The sequence below is a fragment of the Carlito syrichta genome, unplaced genomic scaffold (genome assembly GCF_000164805.1).
Source record: "Carlito syrichta isolate Samal-C Ts95f unplaced genomic scaffold, Tarsius_syrichta-2.0.1 Scaffold304477, whole genome shotgun sequence".
Classification (NCBI taxonomy): domain Eukaryota; kingdom Metazoa; phylum Chordata; class Mammalia; order Primates; family Tarsiidae; genus Carlito; species Carlito syrichta.
Window position 1 is genome coordinate 103953 of NW_007248573.1, and position 21206 is coordinate 125158.

At 47.5% G+C, this 21206-nt stretch overlaps 1 protein-coding gene across 1 annotated transcript in view; it reads left to right on the forward strand.

Annotated features, from left to right (window-relative positions):
• The window catches only part of TNFRSF19 (TNF receptor superfamily member 19), a 97428-nt gene that overhangs the window by 28706 nt on the left and 47516 nt on the right, over window positions 1-21206 (forward strand). The window contains exons 4-5 of the mRNA XM_008060022.2: window positions 6911-7089; window positions 17257-17342. Coding sequence (XP_008058213.1) covers window positions 6911-7089; window positions 17257-17342 — 265 coding nt within the window. The remainder of the gene's footprint in view (window positions 1-6910; window positions 7090-17256; window positions 17343-21206) is intronic.

Below are 21206 nucleotides of genomic sequence, written 5' to 3' on the forward strand. Positions count from 1 at the left end.
CAGGCTTCCACCATTTTCTTTGACTATCCTGCCTGTTGCCTAGTGATGCTAGCATTCATTAGATGAACGCCATCTTTTGAGCGAACGTCATACTTACTGTTCGATCTTGGTAGGGCCTCCGAAAATGTGAGAGCACACTCCCAGTGGGTCCTCCTGAATGTTAGGTCAGGCCTGTCGGGGGTGTGAGTGTCTGGTGTGCGATCCGGTGCCACGTGAAAGATGTAAAGAATTGCACGGGGTTAGATTAGAAACTATAGTTTATTTAGAAAGTAAATCAGAGACAGAGAGAGAGAGAGAGAGGAGATTAGTCTCCCCAAGGTAGGGGAGGGGGCAAAAGCTTAAGAAAACATGGCCTGGCCATAGCTCAAAGAGCATATGGCCACACCATAGCTTAGCAAGGCAATGGTGACTGGTTGCTCGTGGTTGAGTCCTTTTAACCCTTCCCTTTGATGGGGAAAGGTCATTAAGATGATTGGGAGGTAAGTGCAGGTACTGACGTCAGGTGACAAAGCAGGCAGAGGGGGGGTTAGTCACATGATTGGTGCCATGGTGGTGGAGCCTGTCTGTGTCATGAAGGTCACAAAGGGCTGGTTAGGTCAACCTGGGTCTTGTGGGTGGAGGCAAATACTTGGAATAGTAAAGCTTATGAGCACAAAACAAGCTGGGGAGGGGGGTTGTAAAACAATGATCAATAACTACCTCTGAGAAACCGGCTCTGTCCCTGTCTAGTGATTAGAGAGTAAGTTAAGTGAACTACTAGAAAAATATGAGATTTAGGCAATGCTAAAATAGCTGCTCACTGAGTTTAGTAAATCCATGTTATGTCCTTTCACTTCTAGTGTGTATGCGTGTTCTTGGCAGGCCCGGTATTCGTTTATCTGTTTGTTCATTGGGCAAGCACTTGTGTCCTACGCGTGGTCTGTTGTGTCCAGACTTTTGGGGAGAGAGGCGGAAGGGGGCATGGACACTGAGAATTGTTCACTTCTTGTACAGTTTCAGGAAGGTCATAGAAACCCTATAATAATGCTTTTTAAAATTGCATCATTATTCCACCCATAGATATATTTTCCCACCTTAAAGGTTACTGATCAAGAGTTCTTCTCAGGGAACTGCAGGCTGTTTCCTTCAAGCTTTTAAGGTAACAGGTCACTATTTCCAAAAATAATGACTACGGGGTATTTAAAAGTAGAAGTGCATTTCTACTATTGATATTAATGGTAGGCCATGCTCCAGAAACGAAACACAGAGATCTGGTCAAAATGGTCTTCATGTGTAGTGCAAACTCTTGAATACAGTCAGAATCAAAAAGTACAAAGACCAGAGTCAGCCCAGGCCAATGACGGGCTTACTGTGCTCCCACCCCCTCTCCCGTTGCCAGACACACACACACACACACACACACACACACACACACACACACACACACACACACATGCGTGTACACACACACAGTCCTCCCAGTGAGATGATGGGAGCAAGAATTCCAGTGCAGCGTAGAAAGTGTCTAAGAGAACCCGGGCTGGCAGTGAAACGGTGCCACAGATTCTCTTTGGGACTGTTGCAATAGGGGAGACCTCAGTACAGAGTGGGGCTTGACTCTGATACACATGGGCAAGTGGGGGGTCGATAGCCAAGGAGCAGGGTGAGGTCAGTGGACAGAAAATGGTGACAAGGAGGAGACGTCTGGGGTGAGGGGGATTGTGGCTAAACTGACCCGATAGGATTCCCGCTGGAGACAGGCCAAGGTGACCAGGCATCAACTGGGAGGGCAGGGTTGAGGAGCACAACCAGATGTCGAGGGGGTCCAGATAGGAAGGGTGGGGATGTGGCAGGGGTCTGGGGCACCGGGGCCCTTGAGGACGGGGCCCCATGGAAGCCTGTGCAGCACCTGGTCAAGGAGGGAGTCTTTGTCAAAGGCTGAGCCCAGACAGAGCTCATTTCCTTATTTCTTTACTTACTTGTCTGCCTGCTGCAGAAAATAACATACCTGGGGAAATGAGCCCTTTCTCCCCAGAAGTGATGGGGGAAAACCAGAGAGCGATGCTGGTTTCTTGTGTGCAGTTATGTCGTCTGATCAGTGCAGTTGCAATTGGCCAAATACAGACGTCCACTCTGCCTGGCTCTTGGAGTGCTGGGAAGGGTCAGAACAGCTCCTGCTCCATCCCAGGAAGGGACACTCTCCCCGTTGGCCAGTGAGGAGCATTCTCCAAGGGACACTGGGTAGGGAGGCAGCAAGTCTGGCTGTGTTTCACACATGCACCCACGAGGAGGACATTTCTGGCGGGTCGGCCCAAGGCCTGGTGCCAGTGTTTGCCTGAGTCGGGGGAGCAGGAAGCCGGGACCAGGATGGGAAGAAAGGTGTCCTCTTTCATCAGCGTGTTTTAAAATCATATGTGTGTGTGTGGAAGGTTTTTTTGAGTACATAAGCCATAAAAGAAATGGCCTTGAGCCGGGGTGGGGACACAGGTCTGTAAAGGCACAGCTTCAGCCTGGGCTAGCCAGGGTCCTGATGGGTCGGAGGTTGTCCAACTTCCCTTCTGGCCATGTTACCTCTTTCTTTTGCTCTTGATAGTTACTGATTGAACTTAATGGGGAAGATTTCAAGGCATCTTAACCACCTGGTTTTACTGAATGAAATAAAAACATCAAAGCAGACATTTATATTGGGGGTAATTTAATATTTATATGCTGTTTACTTTATAGCCCAGATTACACGTAATTACAGAGTCTGTGTTTATGGTGCATTAGAAATATGCCAGTCGACTCAAAGTGGTTGCTGCCATGGGCATTATACTGTGGCTTAATTCCTTGGAAACAGTTCTCTGAATTTCTGGTTCATTCCAGGTTTCTAGTTGGTTCAGCACGTGGAATAGTCACTTCATCAATTTCTGAGACTAGCATGAACTACAGGCTGTTTCTTTAAGTTTCAAAATAGTATTAGGCTGGTTTGCTAATACTATCTTTTTGAAAACATCAAATACTTTAAAGAAAATGTACTTGAAAGATAGCTTTCCCAAATAAGCAGTCTCTGTGGCGGTTCCGGGGAGAGTGTTCAGTGTCTGCTCCGTGAATGTGATTATTTTGTGACTAGCACAAGATTCTGAGCTGGGCCTCAGCCCCTCCCCCAAGCCCACCTCAGTGAAAATGGCTCTGGCTGCCAGCAAAGCACGCCAGCTCTGGGCAGAAATAGCAAGTTGGCATCCAGATCATGAAGCCCAAGTAGGAGACATTTGGATCCTGGCTTTGTTTTCTTTCTATTTATTATTTGGTCCAGTGTAGAACGACCGATTAAAAAAATAATTCATGAAGTGTTCATGCTGTAAAATATGATGACATGCAAATGACACAGCATGACATATGGCAGATACACACCGGTCAAATGGTCCTTATGTAAATTGTTTATTTATTTATTTAGAGTTGGAGTCTCACTCTGTTGCCCAGGCTGAAGTGCAAGGGCACCCTCACGGCTACCACAGCCTCGACCTGCTGGGCTTAAACTATCCTTCCACCTCAAACTTCCAAGTAGCTGAAACCACAGCCGTGCGCCACCGCACCCAGCTAATTTTTTGATTTATTGTAGAGACAAGGTCTCACCATGTTGCTCAGGCTGGTCTTGAACACCTGGGCTCAGGCAATCCTCTTGCCTCCACCTCTCAAAGTGCTGGGATGGCAGGTGTAAGTCATTGCGCCCGGCTTTTTGAATCTTTTAAAAAGCATAAAGAACTCTCCGCACTAAGCTGTATGTTCTATTTGAAAAGAGATCGACCCTCAACACTTAGATTTGTCTCCAGTTTATTTCTAGTCGGGTCACTTCTCTAGTTTCTCAATTCAGGGAGGAAATGAATTGTTGGAGGTGGTGAAGTTTCAGCGGGAGCAAAGAGTGATCGTTAGACTGACTGGCAGAGATAGTAAGCCCACAGACTGTCCAGGCAGACACAGGACCCTGAGTCTTGGGTTACAGCTCGATGTAGCTGTTGACTCCCTAAGGCTAGATTATATTTTGCATACTGTTTAAAAATGTTTAAACAAAAAAATTGTGACTTATTTTGGGAAGATTTGTATTCAAGACGAACGTTTTAGATGGCAAGTGGTACCTTCCAAGAAACCTAGAAAAAAATTGGAGTCTGAAGATCCATCCTCCTGTTTCCCAGTGAAGATTTATTATGCTCGAATCAGGACAAGTTGGTTTACTGGGTTGCAGAAAATCCAAAATAGGGTACCTGCATAATCAATGTTTGTATACCTAACCCTGAATCGTACCCCACATCTTTATAATTTAAAAAATCCAAAATAATAATATCCCTAAGTGTAACGTATTGAATGAGTGCCCACTTGGTGCTTGGTTTAGAGTTCAGAGACTTTCGAAGTTTTCCCAGTTATCTCTCATGACAACCCTGTAGGGCAGGCGCTCCTTACCCCATCCCGCAGATGAAGAGACTGAGAATCAGAGAATGCCCCAAATAGCTTAGCCAGTGAGGGGCAGAACTGGCATCCAGACACACTTGTGTGTCTTTGGCTCAAGGTAGGAAAGTGCCTACTTTTCCTCTTGCCAATCCAGGTTGAAGAACATCCTCAGACATCGACTCCCAGATGATACACCTCTCCCTGCCTTCTCCTTCTCAGTACCTTGGTTCTCCAAGTCTCTTCCTTTTTCCTTTGTTGTGTTTTAGCTTGTACCTGAGCCTCTTGTAACCTCAAGCTGCCTGGATCAAAGCATGATTTTGAAATCCTCTGTCCCTGCATGAACCTTTGAGGCAGAGAAGCTTACCCTGTGGACAAGGAGGTGCCCACCCCAGAAGGTCACACACGCCCTTGGATCCTGGGAGGTCGTGGGAGTGGGAGGTTCCCTCCTGTGCTTGCAGAAAGTCTGGGGACACACAGCTCTCCGCTGTGTGCTCAGCAGAGGCACAGCTGTCCCGGGCAGAGCCTGCTGCCCCTGCCACCTCCCTGAAGACCCAGCACCGTCCAGAGATGTTCTCTTCCAATATGTGTCTTTGTTTTCCTGATGGCAAGAGTACGGGATGCTTTTGGCAAAAATTAAATTACGTGTTGCAGAATTATAAAAATGGAAAACACCCCATCCTTCTGCTAACCTTTCCCTCCCCCAGATCAGGCAATTCCTGTTAACAACTTTAAAGAAATTCTCATCGGTGAATCAGTTCTTTCACTGAAAGGCGGTCCATCCTCTCTCCCACCCTCTCTCCGCCCTCCCCCCTTCCTCCCGTCTGTGCCTGTGGTTTAGAACCCTGTGTAGCTGAAGCGCTCAGGGTTAAGGAGGAGGCTGACCTCCAACTCCCCCCTCCCCAGCCCTTTGTGGTGCCCGCCAGGGATGTGCATTTGAAAGACAGGCAGAGTAATTGAAAGGGCCAAAGAAGGTGTCGCTCAGGCAGAATGAGCATGAGCTGATTAGTGAAGCATCTGGGCGAAGTGGCCGCTCTGAGTCGTTCAGGAGTGCAGGCAACTCCGTCCTGTGTGTTGGTTTCGATTTAATTTTTGTCCTGTCAGTCCTGCTTAGTTGACTTCATATACAAATACAGATGAAGAAATTAAAACCTACGAATGTTATGGAAACACGGAATTTTTTTAACTAGCTGGGCATACCTGCTAGCCTCAAGGTCTACAGAGAAGGAAACTGAGGCGCTAAGCAATTTTGTGGGAGTCCTTCTCGCTCTGTGACCCTGAGTGTGTCCGTGGGCTTGCCTGCTGTCTGCATGGTGCCGACTTGCTCCTCTTGGCCACTGCCAGTTCCTTTGAATGACCAGATTCTCTAGAAACCATCACAGGGTACAGAGAAGCAGTGCGGACATGCCAGTGCGTGAGTACCCAACAGGCCACTCGGGGTGGCGGTTGTACAGTCTGACTCTGGAGTCAGACTGGGTGGGTTCAAGTCCTGGTTCTCACACAGTCTCTGTTGCTTTGCAAAAGGTACATGACTCTCTGAAGCTCCACCTCCATCTATGAAGGGGAATAATAGTTTGCTTCCCGCTCTGGGAAGGAGGATGGATTATTGAGATGACAGGTGTACAGTTCTCAGCATCGAGTAAGCATCCATACGTGCTGGTACTTACTATGGATGTCTTTGTAAGCAACAGGCCATACTTCTGATTCTGTATTACAACGTTTTTTAAACTGTTGTGAACACCTATCTATGCACTGTAATTCTGTCACATGATGTGCTATCGTTTATTGAGCACTTACCCTTGTGGTCAGGATTCCCCGCGGAGACATGTGCCTTGCCAACCTTGGAAAGTGGTGTGCCCGAATGTGCAAGGCTAGAGAAATGTCAGGCCTGCAGTTCTGCCTGTAGTTCCGCTGTTGGTCTCAACAGGAACTTAGCATCCTTTTAACAAACTTGTCAAGCTCTTTCCCCTCTTAGGAAACACTCAACCGCTGACCATCTCCAGGAGCACTAGTGGGCAGATTCCTAAGCTTGTAAGCTCATGACATTTCTTACCTGCCTACCCTCGTTTTTGAAAGCACTACCCCTGATGTCCGAGTCCTCATGTCATTTCTGAACACACGTATCCTCATTTTTGAAAACACCACCCCTGATGTCCGAGTCCTCACTTTCTGCCTTGGCGAGTGAGTCAGGGTCTGGATGTTTCACTGGCTTCAGCTTCTGAGTGTCCACATGCCGGGCTCACCTAGAGAAGGAGAAAGTGCCATCCCTACCACAGGCCAACAGAGCAGTGGCAGTGGGGCCCAGAGACCCCTCGCGGCTCCTTGAGGAGAGTGAATGGCCAAGTGCACTCCTCGCCTAAGAGAGATTATCGGCAGGGGGACACGCTGAGAGGGCTGCCTTTGTGCCAAGGGGGGCTGGCCTGGGTCGTCACCAGCCAGGGCTTTGCGGACCCCAGACCTTCCCCTCCATGCCCACAGGGTCTGAGCATCTCTCTCTTTCGCCCCACAGGAGTGTGGCTTCGGCTACGGGGAGGACGCGCAGTGTGTGACGTGCCGGCCACACAGGTTCAAGGCGGACTGGGGCTCCCAGAAGTGCAAGCCGTGCCTGGACTGTGCGCTGGCCAACCGCTTCCAGAGGGCCAACTGCTCGGCCACTGGTGATGCCGTCTGCGGGGACTGCCTGCCAGGGTGAGTGGACACTGGCCTCCCTCGTGGTCATTTCGTGGGGAGCCTCGAGACGGGTGCTCCCTCACACCCTCCGTGTGCGATACACACGGTGAGCCCAGAGGCAGCCGTGGCATGCTCATGGCATCTCGTCTTGGCATCCACCACTGGATTCCCTGTGCCCAGCGTGGGCCACACGTGCATCGGGTGCTGGTTTTAGTAGAATGGATAGGCACACAGACAAAGGCTGAGGGTCGTGACAATCCAGACAGCGTGTAGAAGGACCACTCGGACAGGCGGACACCAGAGCCAGCAGACAACTCCTAGGAGGGCAGCATATAGGGCCAGGGTCATTAGCAGTCAGGGAAGTGCATGTGGCCACTGCACCCACCTGACAGGTGCCCGCCCAGCAGGATACGAGGCCATGCCTTAGCTACCTGGGCTAGGCCAGAGAATAACCAAAGAGCATGGTAGAGACCTCTGCCTGTGTAGCCCTACCCTATATCCTTCTAGGGCTTTAAAATATCTAAATAATAAAGAAGTAAATGATGCAGAAAGAAGACCATTGCCGTGGAAAAAAGACACCCTAAAGCAGACAAGGGCGGGGAGGCAGGCCCACAGGGATGGGCAGGCACATAGCTTCCACTGGGTACTCAGGGCAGGCTGGACTGCAAGGGACAGACTCGAAGGAGATGGGGCACGCAGCCACCCAGAGAAGAGCCGCTGTGGGCGGGGAGCCTGGGGAGAGCGGGGGTGCGCCCGTGTGCATCAGAAACTGCCAAGAGGCGAAGGGAGGGACAGGAGGAGGGTGAGGGGAGTAGACAGAGGGTGGAGTGGGGGAGCCTTACACGGACAGGTGGAAAGGCAGTCCGGCCTGGAAGAGAGGGGGCTGCACCTGGACAGGTGCATGAAGGCCAGGAGGAAGCTTCCAGTCCCGGGTGCTTCTGAGTGACCGCTGGACAGAGATACTTGATGAACAGGCAGCCAGAGGGAGAGTGTGGACACAGAACTGGACTCGGCGAGGTGGCGGTCCGGAAGGCGGGAAGGAGCCCTTTTCCGCTGGGGAAGCAGGAGTGGGACTAGGAACTTGTCCTGGTGACTTAAGGGGATGAGCTCATGTCATGAGCAGAGACAGAAGAGAGAGGAACGAAGCACCGGTGCTGTGGGACCAGGTCTTACGGAGAAGGGATAAATGGCACCACGAGAGCAGTAATGCTTATTACTTACCACACTTACCACGTGCAGGCTCCGGGCTCCGTGCACTCCCTGAATTATTTTCTATAATGTTCACAGTGTTCTAAAAATGAAGAAACTGAGCCTTCTCAGGGTCTAAGGCTATTTAGGCAAGATCATTCGGCTTGAGTGTGGGGAAGCCGAGGCTCACAGCCAGGGAGTCGGGTCTCAGATTCCATGCTCACAGGCGTTGCAGGCAAGGCTCCGACTGGACTTGGCCACAGGATCCCGGAGGTCTTGACCGGAAGTCCCAGGGAGCAGCGTCTCATTGAGACCAGAGGGGAGCCCAAGCCCTGGGCCTGAAGGGCAGAAACAGGATAGGCGGGAGCCTGGTGAGCCAAGCATGGTCCATGCGGAAAGCCCGCACCCGAGACACTGTGAGAACTAGCTGTCTACACCAAACACAAGCGGCAAAAGGAAACATAGCTCTGCTAGGCTCCATCAAAAGTAGAACCTGTGTGCCCAAGGACGCCATCAAGAAAGTGAGAGCTGACCCCAGGATGGGAGGGAATACTGGCAGCTCGGATATCTGCTAAGAGACTATGTTATATAAAACACTTTTAGAACTCAATGATAAAAAGCCAAGGGGTCCAATGAATTAAGTACAAAGGATCTGAACAGACATTTCTCCAAAGAAGACAGGTGCATGGCCAATGAGCAAAGAAGATTCTCAGCACCATTAGCAGTCAGGGAAATGCAAATCCACACACACCACACCCTCCAGATGGCTGAAGGCAGAAAGACAGACGATCACTGATAGTGACAAGAATGTGAAGACACTGAAACCCTCAAACTGTTGGTGGGAATGGAAAAGGGTACAGCCACGTTGGAAAACATGGAGTTACTGTGAGACCCAATAGTCCTACACCAATGTCTATAAGAGAATTGAGAGACTGTCTTCACACAAAAATGTCTACACAAGTCTTCATGGCAGCATCTTACATCATAACCAGAAAACCGAGACAGCCCTGCTATGATATGGATGTGTCTTCCTCAAAATTCAGGTGTTGCCAACGTGATGGAATCAAGAGCTGAGGCCTTAGGAGGTAACTGGGTTGTGATGGCACCACCTCCTGTGAAGGTGTCCCCATGAAGGGGCTCTGCAGAGAGATTGTCTTCCTCTTTTTTTAGTCCTTCCCCCTCTGCCATGTGAGGACATGGCGTTTCTCCCTCCAGAGGATGCAGCAAGGTGGGTCTTGCCCGACGTCAGATCCAGTCGCACTGATCTTGGGCTTCCCAGCCTTGAGAACTGAAAGAAATAACTTTCTGTTCTTCATTCATTACCCAGACTGTGGTAATCTATTACAGCAGCACAGAGCTGACTGAGACGAACCCGAATGTCCATCCACTGATGAATGAATAACCCAGATGGGAATATTTGAGCAATGGAATATTATTAAGCCATCAAAAGGAAGAAATTCTGGCACACGCTACAATGTGGATGAACCCAGAAAACATTTTGCTAGGTGAAAGAAGCCAGGTTCACCTGATTCCATTTGTATGGAGAGCTCAGAATAGACAAATCTATAGAGACAGAAAGTAAATTAGAGGTTGCCTGGGGCTGGGGGCTGGGGAGGGTTGGGAAGAATGGGGAGGGTGACTGCTAAAGGTCTAAGGCTTCTTTTGAGGTGATAAAATGCTCTCAAATTGATTGTGGTGATAGTCACACAACTCTGAATATACTAAAAACCATCAAATCGTACACTGTAAATGGGTGTATTACAGCTCGGTGCTGGTAATCCCAACACTCTGAGAGGCCAAGTTGGGAGGATTGTTTGAGCCCAGGAGTTCAAGACCAATCTGGGCAACAGATACACATACACAGACACACACACAAAATTAACTGAGCGTGGTGGCACACATCTGCAGTCCCAGCTACTTGGGAGGCTGAGGCAAGAGGATCACCTGAGCCCAGGAGGTTGAGGCTATGGTGAGCCATGGCCACTGCACTCCAGCCTGGGCAATAGAATGAGATTCTGACTAAAAAAAAAATTAAGTAGTTACATATATAAATGTATTTTTTTAATGGATGTACTGTATGGTATCTCAATCTTACCTCAACAGATCTGTCCTTTAAAAAAACGGAATGGCCCCTAGTCTCTGCCCTGTGATGGCATCACTACCCAGATTTTGGCTCGTGTGAAGATCTAAGTGAGGAATGTGGCCTGGACAAGCCACACACCTCCGTCGTCCACACACCTGGGTTCCCTGAGCGTGTCTGCACCTCTGCTGTCCTCACCTGGGGCTGGGGAGGAGAGGGGGTCTCAGGGGATGTGCTGAGCCCAGAGAGAGTGGGGAGGCATAACCAAGGGGAGGGGCTTTTGAAGGTGCCTCCAGGGTTTCTACAGGAAGACCCCACTGAGGTGTGCTGCTGGAGGTTCAAGAGCAGACCTGCCCGGATGTGCCACCTACCTCATCTCCTCAGTCGTTGTCTCTGGAGCTGCTCTGTTTCTGCAGTGTTCCTTACTTCTTTGAGTAAACACTCAGATGTGGGAACATTGTAAATGGACAGACATTTGAAGCATGCTCCAGAGTTTCTGTATATGATTCGTTTAACATTCCTTTCTAAGCCAGTGTGAGTGTGAGGCAGGCAATAATTATGCAGTGGCTTTTACCTAGGTTTTCTCAGTGTTACAAAAGTCCTCTTCCTTTTGGAAGAGGTAGCTTGACTACCTTTCTGTGAAGAAGGCAGATAGCTGAAACCCATTTTACAGACTGGAAAACTGAGGCAGAAGGAAATGAGTAAGATGCACATTGCTTCCAGGAAAAATGATGCCAAAGTCAGGCGTAAGGAGGGCATTGCTTTTTCTGGATTGCTGCCTCCTGTGTGCGGCCTCAGCCTCACTCTAGCGAGGCCCTGCTCACGGGCTCAGGCCTGCGGGACACCACCTGTCTTCTTCCCAGTAGCAGGCCAGGTGTGGAAATCGTCTGTCCTGTGCTCACAACTTGGGTGATTCGGGAGAGCCAGTCCCCTTGTTGCCAATGTGTTCAGTGACCACAGGCCAGTCGCTTCACCTGTAAAATGGGCCTGTCATAATAAAGCCAACCTGCATGTAGCATGCCCAGGCCAGAGGAGGCAAGAAGTGCATCGTTGCCAGCAAACAGTTGTGGGGCCAGGGAAAGCCTGGTATAGCTGCTTTGCTGAGTGTGGCCTCCAGTCTCCAGCTTCCTCTGCCGGCCTCCCATTCCCCAATCCATCCCTACTCAGGGGAACCGGAACCCAGCCCTGAAAGGATAGCCTGGCCCTGGCCAGCTCTCTGATGTGTCTAGTGACAATGACAGCCAGCATTTGTTGAGCACTTACCGTGTGCTGAGCACTTTATGCAGGCAAGTTTATGTAATCATCAAAGCCACTCTGTGATGTGTGGGTTAATATCAGCCCCTCTTGACCTAAAAGGAAACAGATCCTCAGAGGACTTGCCCACGTCACTGGCTGCGACATCGAAGGGCGAGACTTCTCACCTGGGCACGTGTCTGACTTCACTGGAAGCTCTTGCCTGGGACTTATGTGGTGGTGCCTGACGTCGAGGACTGCCTGGGTCTGTTCTGTGCCCCTTGCCCAACCCATCTTCACCACCCCCCACCACCCTGTCAGCCCCCTTGCTCCTGAACGGTCTCAGGCCATCTTTTCACCCCTTCTGTTCTCAGTCGCTCCCCAGGAGCCCTGACATCATAGATGAGATCTGGACTCATACCCTGAGGACTCCCCTTGTCATTGGCATCTGTTCAGTGTCAAGTCAGGGACTCTTCTGTGGACTGCTGGGGAACGCGGGCAGTGGACCTACCAACCACTTCGAAGCACGGTGCTCACAAGAGTCCGGGAGGACCAGAGTTATGGTCCAGCATCCCACGTTCACACTGGGAGAAATTCGACCATGACTTGATCTTGAAACGCAAGACAGAGGAATTGCATTCAAAGCTATGCTGAGGCCAGTTACAGTGACTCAAGCCTGTAATCCCAGCTCTTTGGGAGGCGAGGTGAGAGGATTGCCTGAGCTCAGGGATTCGAGACCAGCCTGCCCAACCTGGTAAGACCTCATTTCTATAAGGAGTCAAAAAATCAGCCGGGCGTGGTAGCACATGCCTGTAATTCCAGTTGCTTGGGAGACTGAGGCAGAAGGATCACCTGAGCCCAGCAGGTTGAGGCTGTGGTGACCATGAGCGTGCCACTGCATTCCAGCCTGGGTGACAGAGCGAAACTCCAACTCAAAAACAAAACAAAACAAAACTGTGCTGAGCAAGGTGGCTGTACAATACCACCTGGTCTATACTACACCATCTTCTTGCAGAAATGCTCACTGGCTGAAGCATGAATCGTCCACAACCAGGTTTTCTTAAAACAGTGGTTTTCAAGCACAGTGTTCATCAGGCAAACCAGCGCTGTTTGGGTTCAGTTCAATTAAAAATTCCTCTCACATCCACCATCAGGGAAGACCTTGGTCTACAAGATGTATTTATAGAGATGCTGTCTTTCATCAAATGGTGATTAAGTATAATCCACTGTGGTTTGTTTTGTTTTGTTGTTTTTTTGCATTGGAAATCCCAGGGTAAAATTGAACGTTGGACTGTAGAAAGCAATTGAACTAGACACCTTATATAATGTGTCTGTTCCCTTTTATTTCACTTGGTTGAAAAAACATTTGTGTCCCATCTCACTTGGACAGGAAATGAAGTTACCAATGTTTCTAAGTCCCAAAAGCCATGGCAGTCTAAACAAAATAGAGAGAAACTGGGGTAGCTTTCAAAGATTTATAGATGTTTTTATCTTTATCTTAAAACTATGATTTCTGTATCTTTGTCTCCAAGTTGAATTATAGTTTTGTCGGGGCTTTTTTTAAATTAAAAAATGTCTTTGATCATTCCTATGTAATTAGTAATTTAGCAATAATCCTGTGCTTTAAGATTCTGACTTTAATCTTTCTTTGTACGGAGTGGAAAAAGTGAGTCAGCTGATGGTTTTGAAAACTTGGTAGCGGTTAAGAAAACCTTAGGTTCTGCCTTGCAGCTGCTGGGATAGAAAAGCCAGCAGGCTGATTCTGAGCGCGCTTGTGTGATTTCTGTCCCAGTGCTGCTGGCTGCTCTGAGGGCTACCTCGAAGCACCCCTTCTTGTGGGTAGCAGCTCCAAGGAACTTCACTCACTCTCCCTCCTTGTCAGTATTTCTAATTGTTTCTAGCTCGTGTTTATGGGTAAATGTGGCATGTTTCGCCCACCTAGTCTTATTTGTGTCATGTTTCTCGGGCTCATAATATAGTTTAATATATTTTTGGCAAGTGTGTGTGCGTGTTGTTTGATTGTCAGGGAAAACCCATCCCTCAAAACTGTTTTGTCCCAAGTAGAATTTCTTATTTCTAAAATGTTAGATGATATCTGCATTTGACTCCCACATTTCTCTACTTAGAAAAAAATGGGAGGCACAACTCATTCACAAGGGTACCTGCATAATGAACATTTGTATACCTAACCCTGAACTGTACCCCACACATTTAAAATTAAAAATTAAAAAAATGTTAAAGGATGTATTTTTACATCCTCAATATTTGCTGTTGAGAATAGTGGCTATTACATTCTTTCACTTTTTTGTTTTTTATATGAAATGAGTCTTTATGTATAAAAGACCTATTTTAGCCTTTGTCAGTATTTAATCAGCTTATAATTGGGCAAGTTTGGGTCTGAAAGGATAAAAAATACTAATTGGCATATGTTACAATGTTTAGCGTGACACAGTCTTTAAAAAGGAGGCTTTCTTTTGTTGTCCTATGATTTTTTGTATTTTATATGCATTTTTATTGTAAAAGACACAATGTAAAATTTACTACCGTACCTGTTCTTAAATGTACAGTTCAGTAATGTGAAGTCTATTCACATTGTTGTGAGACAGATCTCAAGAACTTTCTCATCTTCCCAAACTGAAACTCTATACCGGTTAAACGACTCCCCCAGCCCTTGATACCACCCTGCTTTCTGTTTCTGTGAATTTGACTATTAAGTACTTCATATAAGTGGAGTCACATAATGTCTATCTTTTTTTTGTTTTTGTTTTTTTTTTGAGTTGGAGTCTCACTCTGTCGCCCAGACTGGAGTGCAGTGGCCGCTCCCAGCCACTGCAGCCTCGACCTGCTGGGCTCCGGTGATCCTTCCGCCTCAGCCTTCCGAGTAGCCAGAATTACAGACATGTGCTACCACGCCCGGCTGATTTTTTTTTTTGTTTATTGTAGAGATGAGGTCTCGCTGCCCAGGCAGGTCTCGAACCCACGGGCTCAGGCAATCCACTCACCTCAGCCTCCCAAAGGCACGGGATTACAGGCTGAGCCACCGAGCCCGGCATGTCTATCTTTTTGAATGACTGGCTTGTTTCACTTAGCATTGTGTCCTCAAGGTTCAACCTTGTTGTGGCATGTGAAAGGAATTCCTTCCTTGTTAAGCCTGAATCATATTCTGTTTCATGTATATAACACATTCTGTGTATCCATTCATTCACCAGTGGACATCTGGATTGGTTCCACCACTTGGCTGTTGTGAATAGTCTGCAGTGAATATGGGTCTGCAAATATCTCTTCATGGTCCTGCTTTTAATTCTCTTGGGTTTATACCCAGAAGTGGGATTGCTGATCCATGTGGTAGTTCTGTTTGTAATATTTTGAGGAACATTCGTGTCATTTTCCACATGAGCTGCACATTTTCCAGTTCCCCTAGCATTGTACAAGGGTTCTAGTTTCTCCACATCTTTGCCAACCCTTGTTTTGTGTTTGTTTGTTGTTTTGATAGTAGCTATCTTAATATCTTATTGTGGTTTTGATTTTTGGTTCCCTGCTGACGAGTGATGTTTAACATCTTTTTTTTTTTTTTTGGAGTCTCACTCTCTCAGGCTAGAGTGCAGTGGCACACTCACGGCCACTGCAGCCTCGGTTTGCTGGATTCAGGTGATCCTTCCGCCTCAGCCTTCCAAGTAGCTGGAACTACAGGCACGTGCCACCATGCCCAGCTAATTTTTTGATTTATTGTCGAGATGAGGTCTCGCCGAGTTGCCCGAGCTGGTCTCGAAACCCTGGGCTCAGGCAATCCTCTCACCTCGGCTTCCCAGAGTCCTGGGATTGTAGGCGTGAACCACTGTGCCCAGCCATTGAACGTCTTTTCATATGCCTGTTGGCCATGTGTGTATCATCTTTGGAGAAATGTCTAGTCAAGTCTCTTGTTTAATCAAGTTGTTTGATTTTTTTGTTGTTGAGTTATAGGAGTTCTTGTATATTACAGATATTAACCCCTTATCAAACACATGACTTGCAAATATTTCCTCCCATTCCGTTGCTTCTCTTTTCACCCTGTTTCTGTGTCCTTTGAGCACAAAAATTTTAAGTGTAATGTCGTCTCATTTGTTGATGTTTGCTTTGCTGCCTGTACTTTTGTGTCACATCCAAGAAATCATTGCCAGATCTAGTGTCATGAAGGCTTTCCTCTATGTTTATTTCAGGGGTTTAATAGTTTTGGGTCTTACTTTTAGGTCTTATGTCCATGGAGGGTTAATTTTTGCATATGGTATAAGATGAGGTCCAGATTTGTTCTTCTGCACATGGATATTCTCTCTTCCCAGCACCATTTCTGAAAGAGCCTATTCTCTTCTCATTAAGTGGTCTTGGCACCTTGACTGTAAACGCAAGGGTTTATTTCTGGGATCTTTTTCTACTCCATTGGTTTGTTTGTCTTTATGCCAGTAACATACTGTTTTGATTATTGTGGCTGTGTGATATGCTTTGAAATCAGGAAGTGTGGATCCTCCAACTTTGTTCTTTTTTGATTTCTACTTTATACATTTCAAAAGGAATAATTTTATTAATATCTGATGGGAAGTCACTGTATTACATATCCTTTGGACAGATTTTCAAATAGAAGGTAGAACAATTACCGAATATATTTGGGCATCTGAGATAAGTTACCTAGTTTCAAATGCAAATTTTGCTTTTACCGTAAATAATACAGATTTGCTACTACGTTATCCAGGTTTACACAATAATTGTATCTTTGTGTCCTCTTATAGACATGATCCATAAATTAGTCTTCATATAATTACCTTTGTCATAGAAAAGTTAGAAGTTATATATATGAAAAAAAAGTCACTTGGAGTCCCACCATCTAGACATAGTCCCTGTTAATATTCAGTATGTAATATTCTTCCAGATGTTTTTCATTGCAAATATAAACACGTACATAATTTTTATCTTCATTGGTAAATAAGAATATTTATTGTTTAAAAATATTTTTTATTATTGGAATGAATATTCTCTGCTTTCACTTACAGTGTTCACTTTTATGGCCATGATTTTTAAGTTTTACCTAAAAAATAGACAAGGTGCAGACAGTCCTGTCATTAGAACAGTTTGTCAATTTTCATTTGCTTGCTAACTATGTTGATGATACTTTATTTATTTTTACCCTTCAGATGTCTTTAAACTCTTCTCTCTCTCTCTCTCTCCCCCCTGCCCCCGCCCCGCTTTTGTGGTCAAAGCCTTTATTCTGGTCCACTTCGGCTCCTTAGTTTCTTATCATGCCTAGAAAGACATCCCCATGTCAAGATTGCATGAGGAGCTCTCTAATTTTTCCATTGCTTCTATGGTTTGCTTGGCTTTTTGCTCCCTGAATTCCAACCATCACTTTTCTTACTAATAATGTATAGTCTAACTTACAGCAGAAATGCCACAACCACTGATTTTATATTCTCTCACTGCACCCACCCCAGTATAGAAAAAGTGTGCCCTGGGGGGACTCTGTGAAACTGTGTTTGGTGGAGCTGATGTTTCCTCTGGACTCAGGCCTCCCCTCCAAGGATGTGTCTGTCTAGCAATCATAATACCTTTTTTCTTCTTACACTTTAGACCTGGCCATGGAGATTGCTGACTGTGTGTGACTGTAACTGTGTGCTTAGATGGAAGAGCTGACGAGGATATCTCCCTTTCTCCTCTAGGTTTTATAGGAAGACGAAGCTCGTTGGCTTCCAGGACCTGGAGTGCGTGCCCTGTGGAGACCCGGCCCCGCCCTATGAGCCACACTGTGAGTGAGTGCCCTGGAGCAGAGGCCAGGTGCTGTGACCTGTTGAAAATGTCACATTTAAACCTTCAATTGGCAGAAAATGCCACATCTCCATCTCCCATGGGGCTTACGGTGTGCACTCTTTGATCAGGCTTCTTTCACTGTGGGCCTCGGTCAGCAAACTGTGTCCACTGACTTGACGCTCAGAGTGAAATGCAGACCTTTTGCTGATGTTCTTCTGTGTTCACATTCCTGCCTTCCTTCTAGATCCTAACACAGGCACTTACAGGGACCAGGTGGGCGAGATCCCAGCGGGTGATGTCTTGGGGCTGTGGCCCCACTAATTCCCAGGTTTCCTCTTCTCAGTCCCCAGGCACGGTCATGTGGTGGCTTCTCTGCCTTTCTAGAAAAGATTCTCTCCATGAGTCACCTGTCCTCATCAATGAGTCGCCACGTGGAATCTTGGTTCACTTCATTCATTCCCTCATTTTTCTCATTTAACAAGTAAATGAGCAGAGCGAGCCTGCTGCATCCTGGGAATATGACTGTGAGTGGGACAGTGGCACCTTTTCCTCTTGGGAGGAGCATCAGGTCATCTTTTTGATGATATGTTTTCCTTAGAGAGAAGGGGAACTGGCTACCAGTTGTCAGCCAGCATTGACCTTGAGTCAGAAGGAGAGTGACTCTCATTCTTCTGAATCCTAAACACAAGCTTAGTTGATATAAGCCCACGGGGTGGGACAGGAAGGGAATGGGCAGGGGGACTCCCAGGGACACTTGTCAGGACCATGGCAGGGCTTGACGAGCTGTGCTTCACAGCACACAGGAGAGTGCTCTATCCCGTGCACAGGCAGCCTCTGCCTTTCTCAGGAACATTGTTTTTTGAGTCGAAGTCTCACTCTGTCACCCAGGCTGGAGTGCAGTGGCATGCTCACAGCCACCGCAGCCTCGACTTGCTGGACTCAGGTGATCCTTCCGCCTCAGCCTTCAAGTAGCTGGAACCACAGGCGTGAGACACCACACAGCTTATTTTTTGATTTATTGTAGAGACACGATCTAGCCAAGTTGCCCAGGCTGGTCTCGAACCCCTGGGCTCAGGCAATCCTCTTGCTTCTGCTTCCCAAAGTGCTAGGCTGACAGACATAAGCACCATGCTCTGCTGGGGAACCTTGGGGACCTTGTTTTGATGTAATTTCCAATGCATGGGATCTGTCCTCTTGCTTCTTTCTATGACAAAAGTCCCCTCTGGACGAATTGAAAGTCATTGAGTCATTTGATGAGGTCACATAGTATTTCTCTTTCCAAGAGTAGCATGGAGTTTTCCAGTCCATATTAGTATGTCTTTTACCAAACTGCATTGCTTTGTATTCTTCATCTGAAAAGCAAAAAAGTTGGAAAACTCTTTCCAGCATTTATAGGAAATGCATACTGATCCTCATTTTCATAATAGGTAAGCATTGACCAGATAAGTCATCACAAATAACAAATGTAACAGTGAACGCCTGTTGTCAGTCACAGTGCAGGTGGTTTTACTTATTTATATATTTATTATTTTTTATTGTTTCTGGTAATCCTATCATCAACCTAAAGTCCAGAGAGGCTAACACCTTTCCATTATTGACTGGTCAATGGCGGAGACAGTGTTCAGACCCAGGTCTGACTGGGTCTTTCCACCACACTCTGCTGTCTCCCTGAACAAAGCCAAGCTATCTAATTGTCCCACATACTGACTCTTTTTTTGTGTTGTTTGCTTTAACATTCGTTACTTAACGAGCACTCTAGAAATCTAGCATAGACGAGACACTGAAAAGGCGTCTTCATGCAGGTACACGGCCTGTGACAGTGCGTGTTCTCTTGCCACTAACAGGCAGTGACTGAGTGTCGCTGGTGGGTCAGCTCAGTGATGTTTCTGGAGGCTGGTTAAGACGATGCCCTTCACCTCAAAGTACCGCACAGAGACTTATAAAGACGTCAGTATTTCCCAGCTTAGAGTTGGAAAGCTGTCGAGTTTTTTCCTTTCCATTTATCGGGTTTAAATGTAATATAATCTAGTCAGAAGTCTGAGGCATTGGAATTTTTTGCCTTTGGGGTTCTGGTTAAGCTTAGACAGCACAGATTTGCCTTTGAACGTAGATCTCATTTGTAACTTTCAGTGTCTTGCAAAGTCCTTGGTAAGTTATAGTTTTGAAAAGAAAACGGACTCGTTTAATTTATATGTAGAGAGAGAGAGATGTTTCCCCATAAATGATACTTTTTAGAAAGCTAAGAAAAAAGAATTATTTATTACAGTCCGAAACGCCGTGTGCACAACTTATAGTCCTTCAAGTCGTGGGCTTTGGTGCGCGTTAAACCTTATCTCTGTGAAGGAAAGTTTGCTGCCTTTGGCTCAGTGCTTGGGAATAGTTCCAGAACACACTAATCTCCTCAAAGAGATTTGGAAGTCTTTGGGGGAAATTATGTAAGGCGCCTTGTGTTTTCATTTCTTCTACTTTGGGTTTCTTTCAACTCGTCCTCAGGGATTTTTCCTTGCCCTGCGGATTCCCATGTGCTTAGATGCTCAGGATAGGAGTCTAATGCAAGTGGTGGGGTCAGTGTCAGGGACACATGTGAAGAGTGGCCCTCCCTGGGCTCCCGGGGCTCTGGAGTCTAGGGGCTCACAGCCCTTCTGGGCCCACCGCTGAACCCTGTGTCTACGGGTCTGCCTGTGGGTCCAGGTCCTCCTGTGTACTGGCAATGAGCTGTCCTGCTCTGTGTCTTCCTGCTCACACTCCTTCTGGAGAGCATCTGAAGATCTCATGAAAGGCGATCCTGGGCCAGGGCATCTCCATTTACCTGCTGAACAAAGGCTTGAGTGCCTCCTGGCCCCAGGCACTTGTGGCAAGCAGGTAGTGGGCCTCAGTCCTTGTCCTCCTAGGCCCAGTCTAGTCAGGACGTCGTCCAGTAATGGCTCCCCACACCTACATGCAACATGGTGACAGTGATCCATGCTGTGCCTGGCAGATCCAGAAATGTCTGCTGGGCAATGATGGGGCACGGACTGGCTTTGCCCAGCGGTGGCTTTTAAGCCGGGACCCCAAGGATGAGCAAGAGGAGGAAAAGGTGAGGGGGAGGCTAAAGAGAGGCCCAGAGAAGGAAAATCCTGTCCTGCCACATCAGGCGCTGCCTGCGATCCATGCCGTTGACACGGGACCTGTCATCGGGGCTTTGGTGACATCAGCAAGAGCCACACCAGGGCGTCGAGACAATGGAAGGCAGATTATGAAGAAATGGGAAGTGGTGGGGGTGATGGAGATGGCCGCTGCAGACAGCTGTGTCCAGGTGCTTGCCTGTGGAGAAGTGGCAGGGTGATTGGTAGGTGGAGCTGCGAGGGCAAGGGAGAGCTTTTTGTTGTACAGTAAGTCCCCCACATACGAACCTTCAAGTTGCGAACTTTCGAAGAAGCAAACATGCATTCACATGGCCAGTCATATAAGTTGGTTCACATGTCTGGGGTCCATTGTCACGTGTACATACCCTCTACACATGGTTGTGCTTTTGTGTACATTACTGTGCAGGACTGTCTAGAGCATGGTTGTACAGGATCTTTAATTCAAGCCCAGGATGTCTGCAAGCAAGTGTAAAAGCAGCGGGGATGTAGCTGGTACTGCACGGCCACTTGTGTTAGCTGGGTGCCTAGGCTGCCTCTGTCAGACTTACGGACAAATAGGACTACAAATGCACTCTCAGAACGCCTCCGTATGTAGGGGACTCCCTGTATTTCCTTTTCAGCTGGAGATTGAAGGGAAATGTCCCATGGAGAGAGGTGAGCTCTTGTAGGAGACGACAGAAGGAGGGTCAGCAGCTGGGCAGGGCTCTGACGTGCAGGCGGTGGGGTGGCCAGTGGAG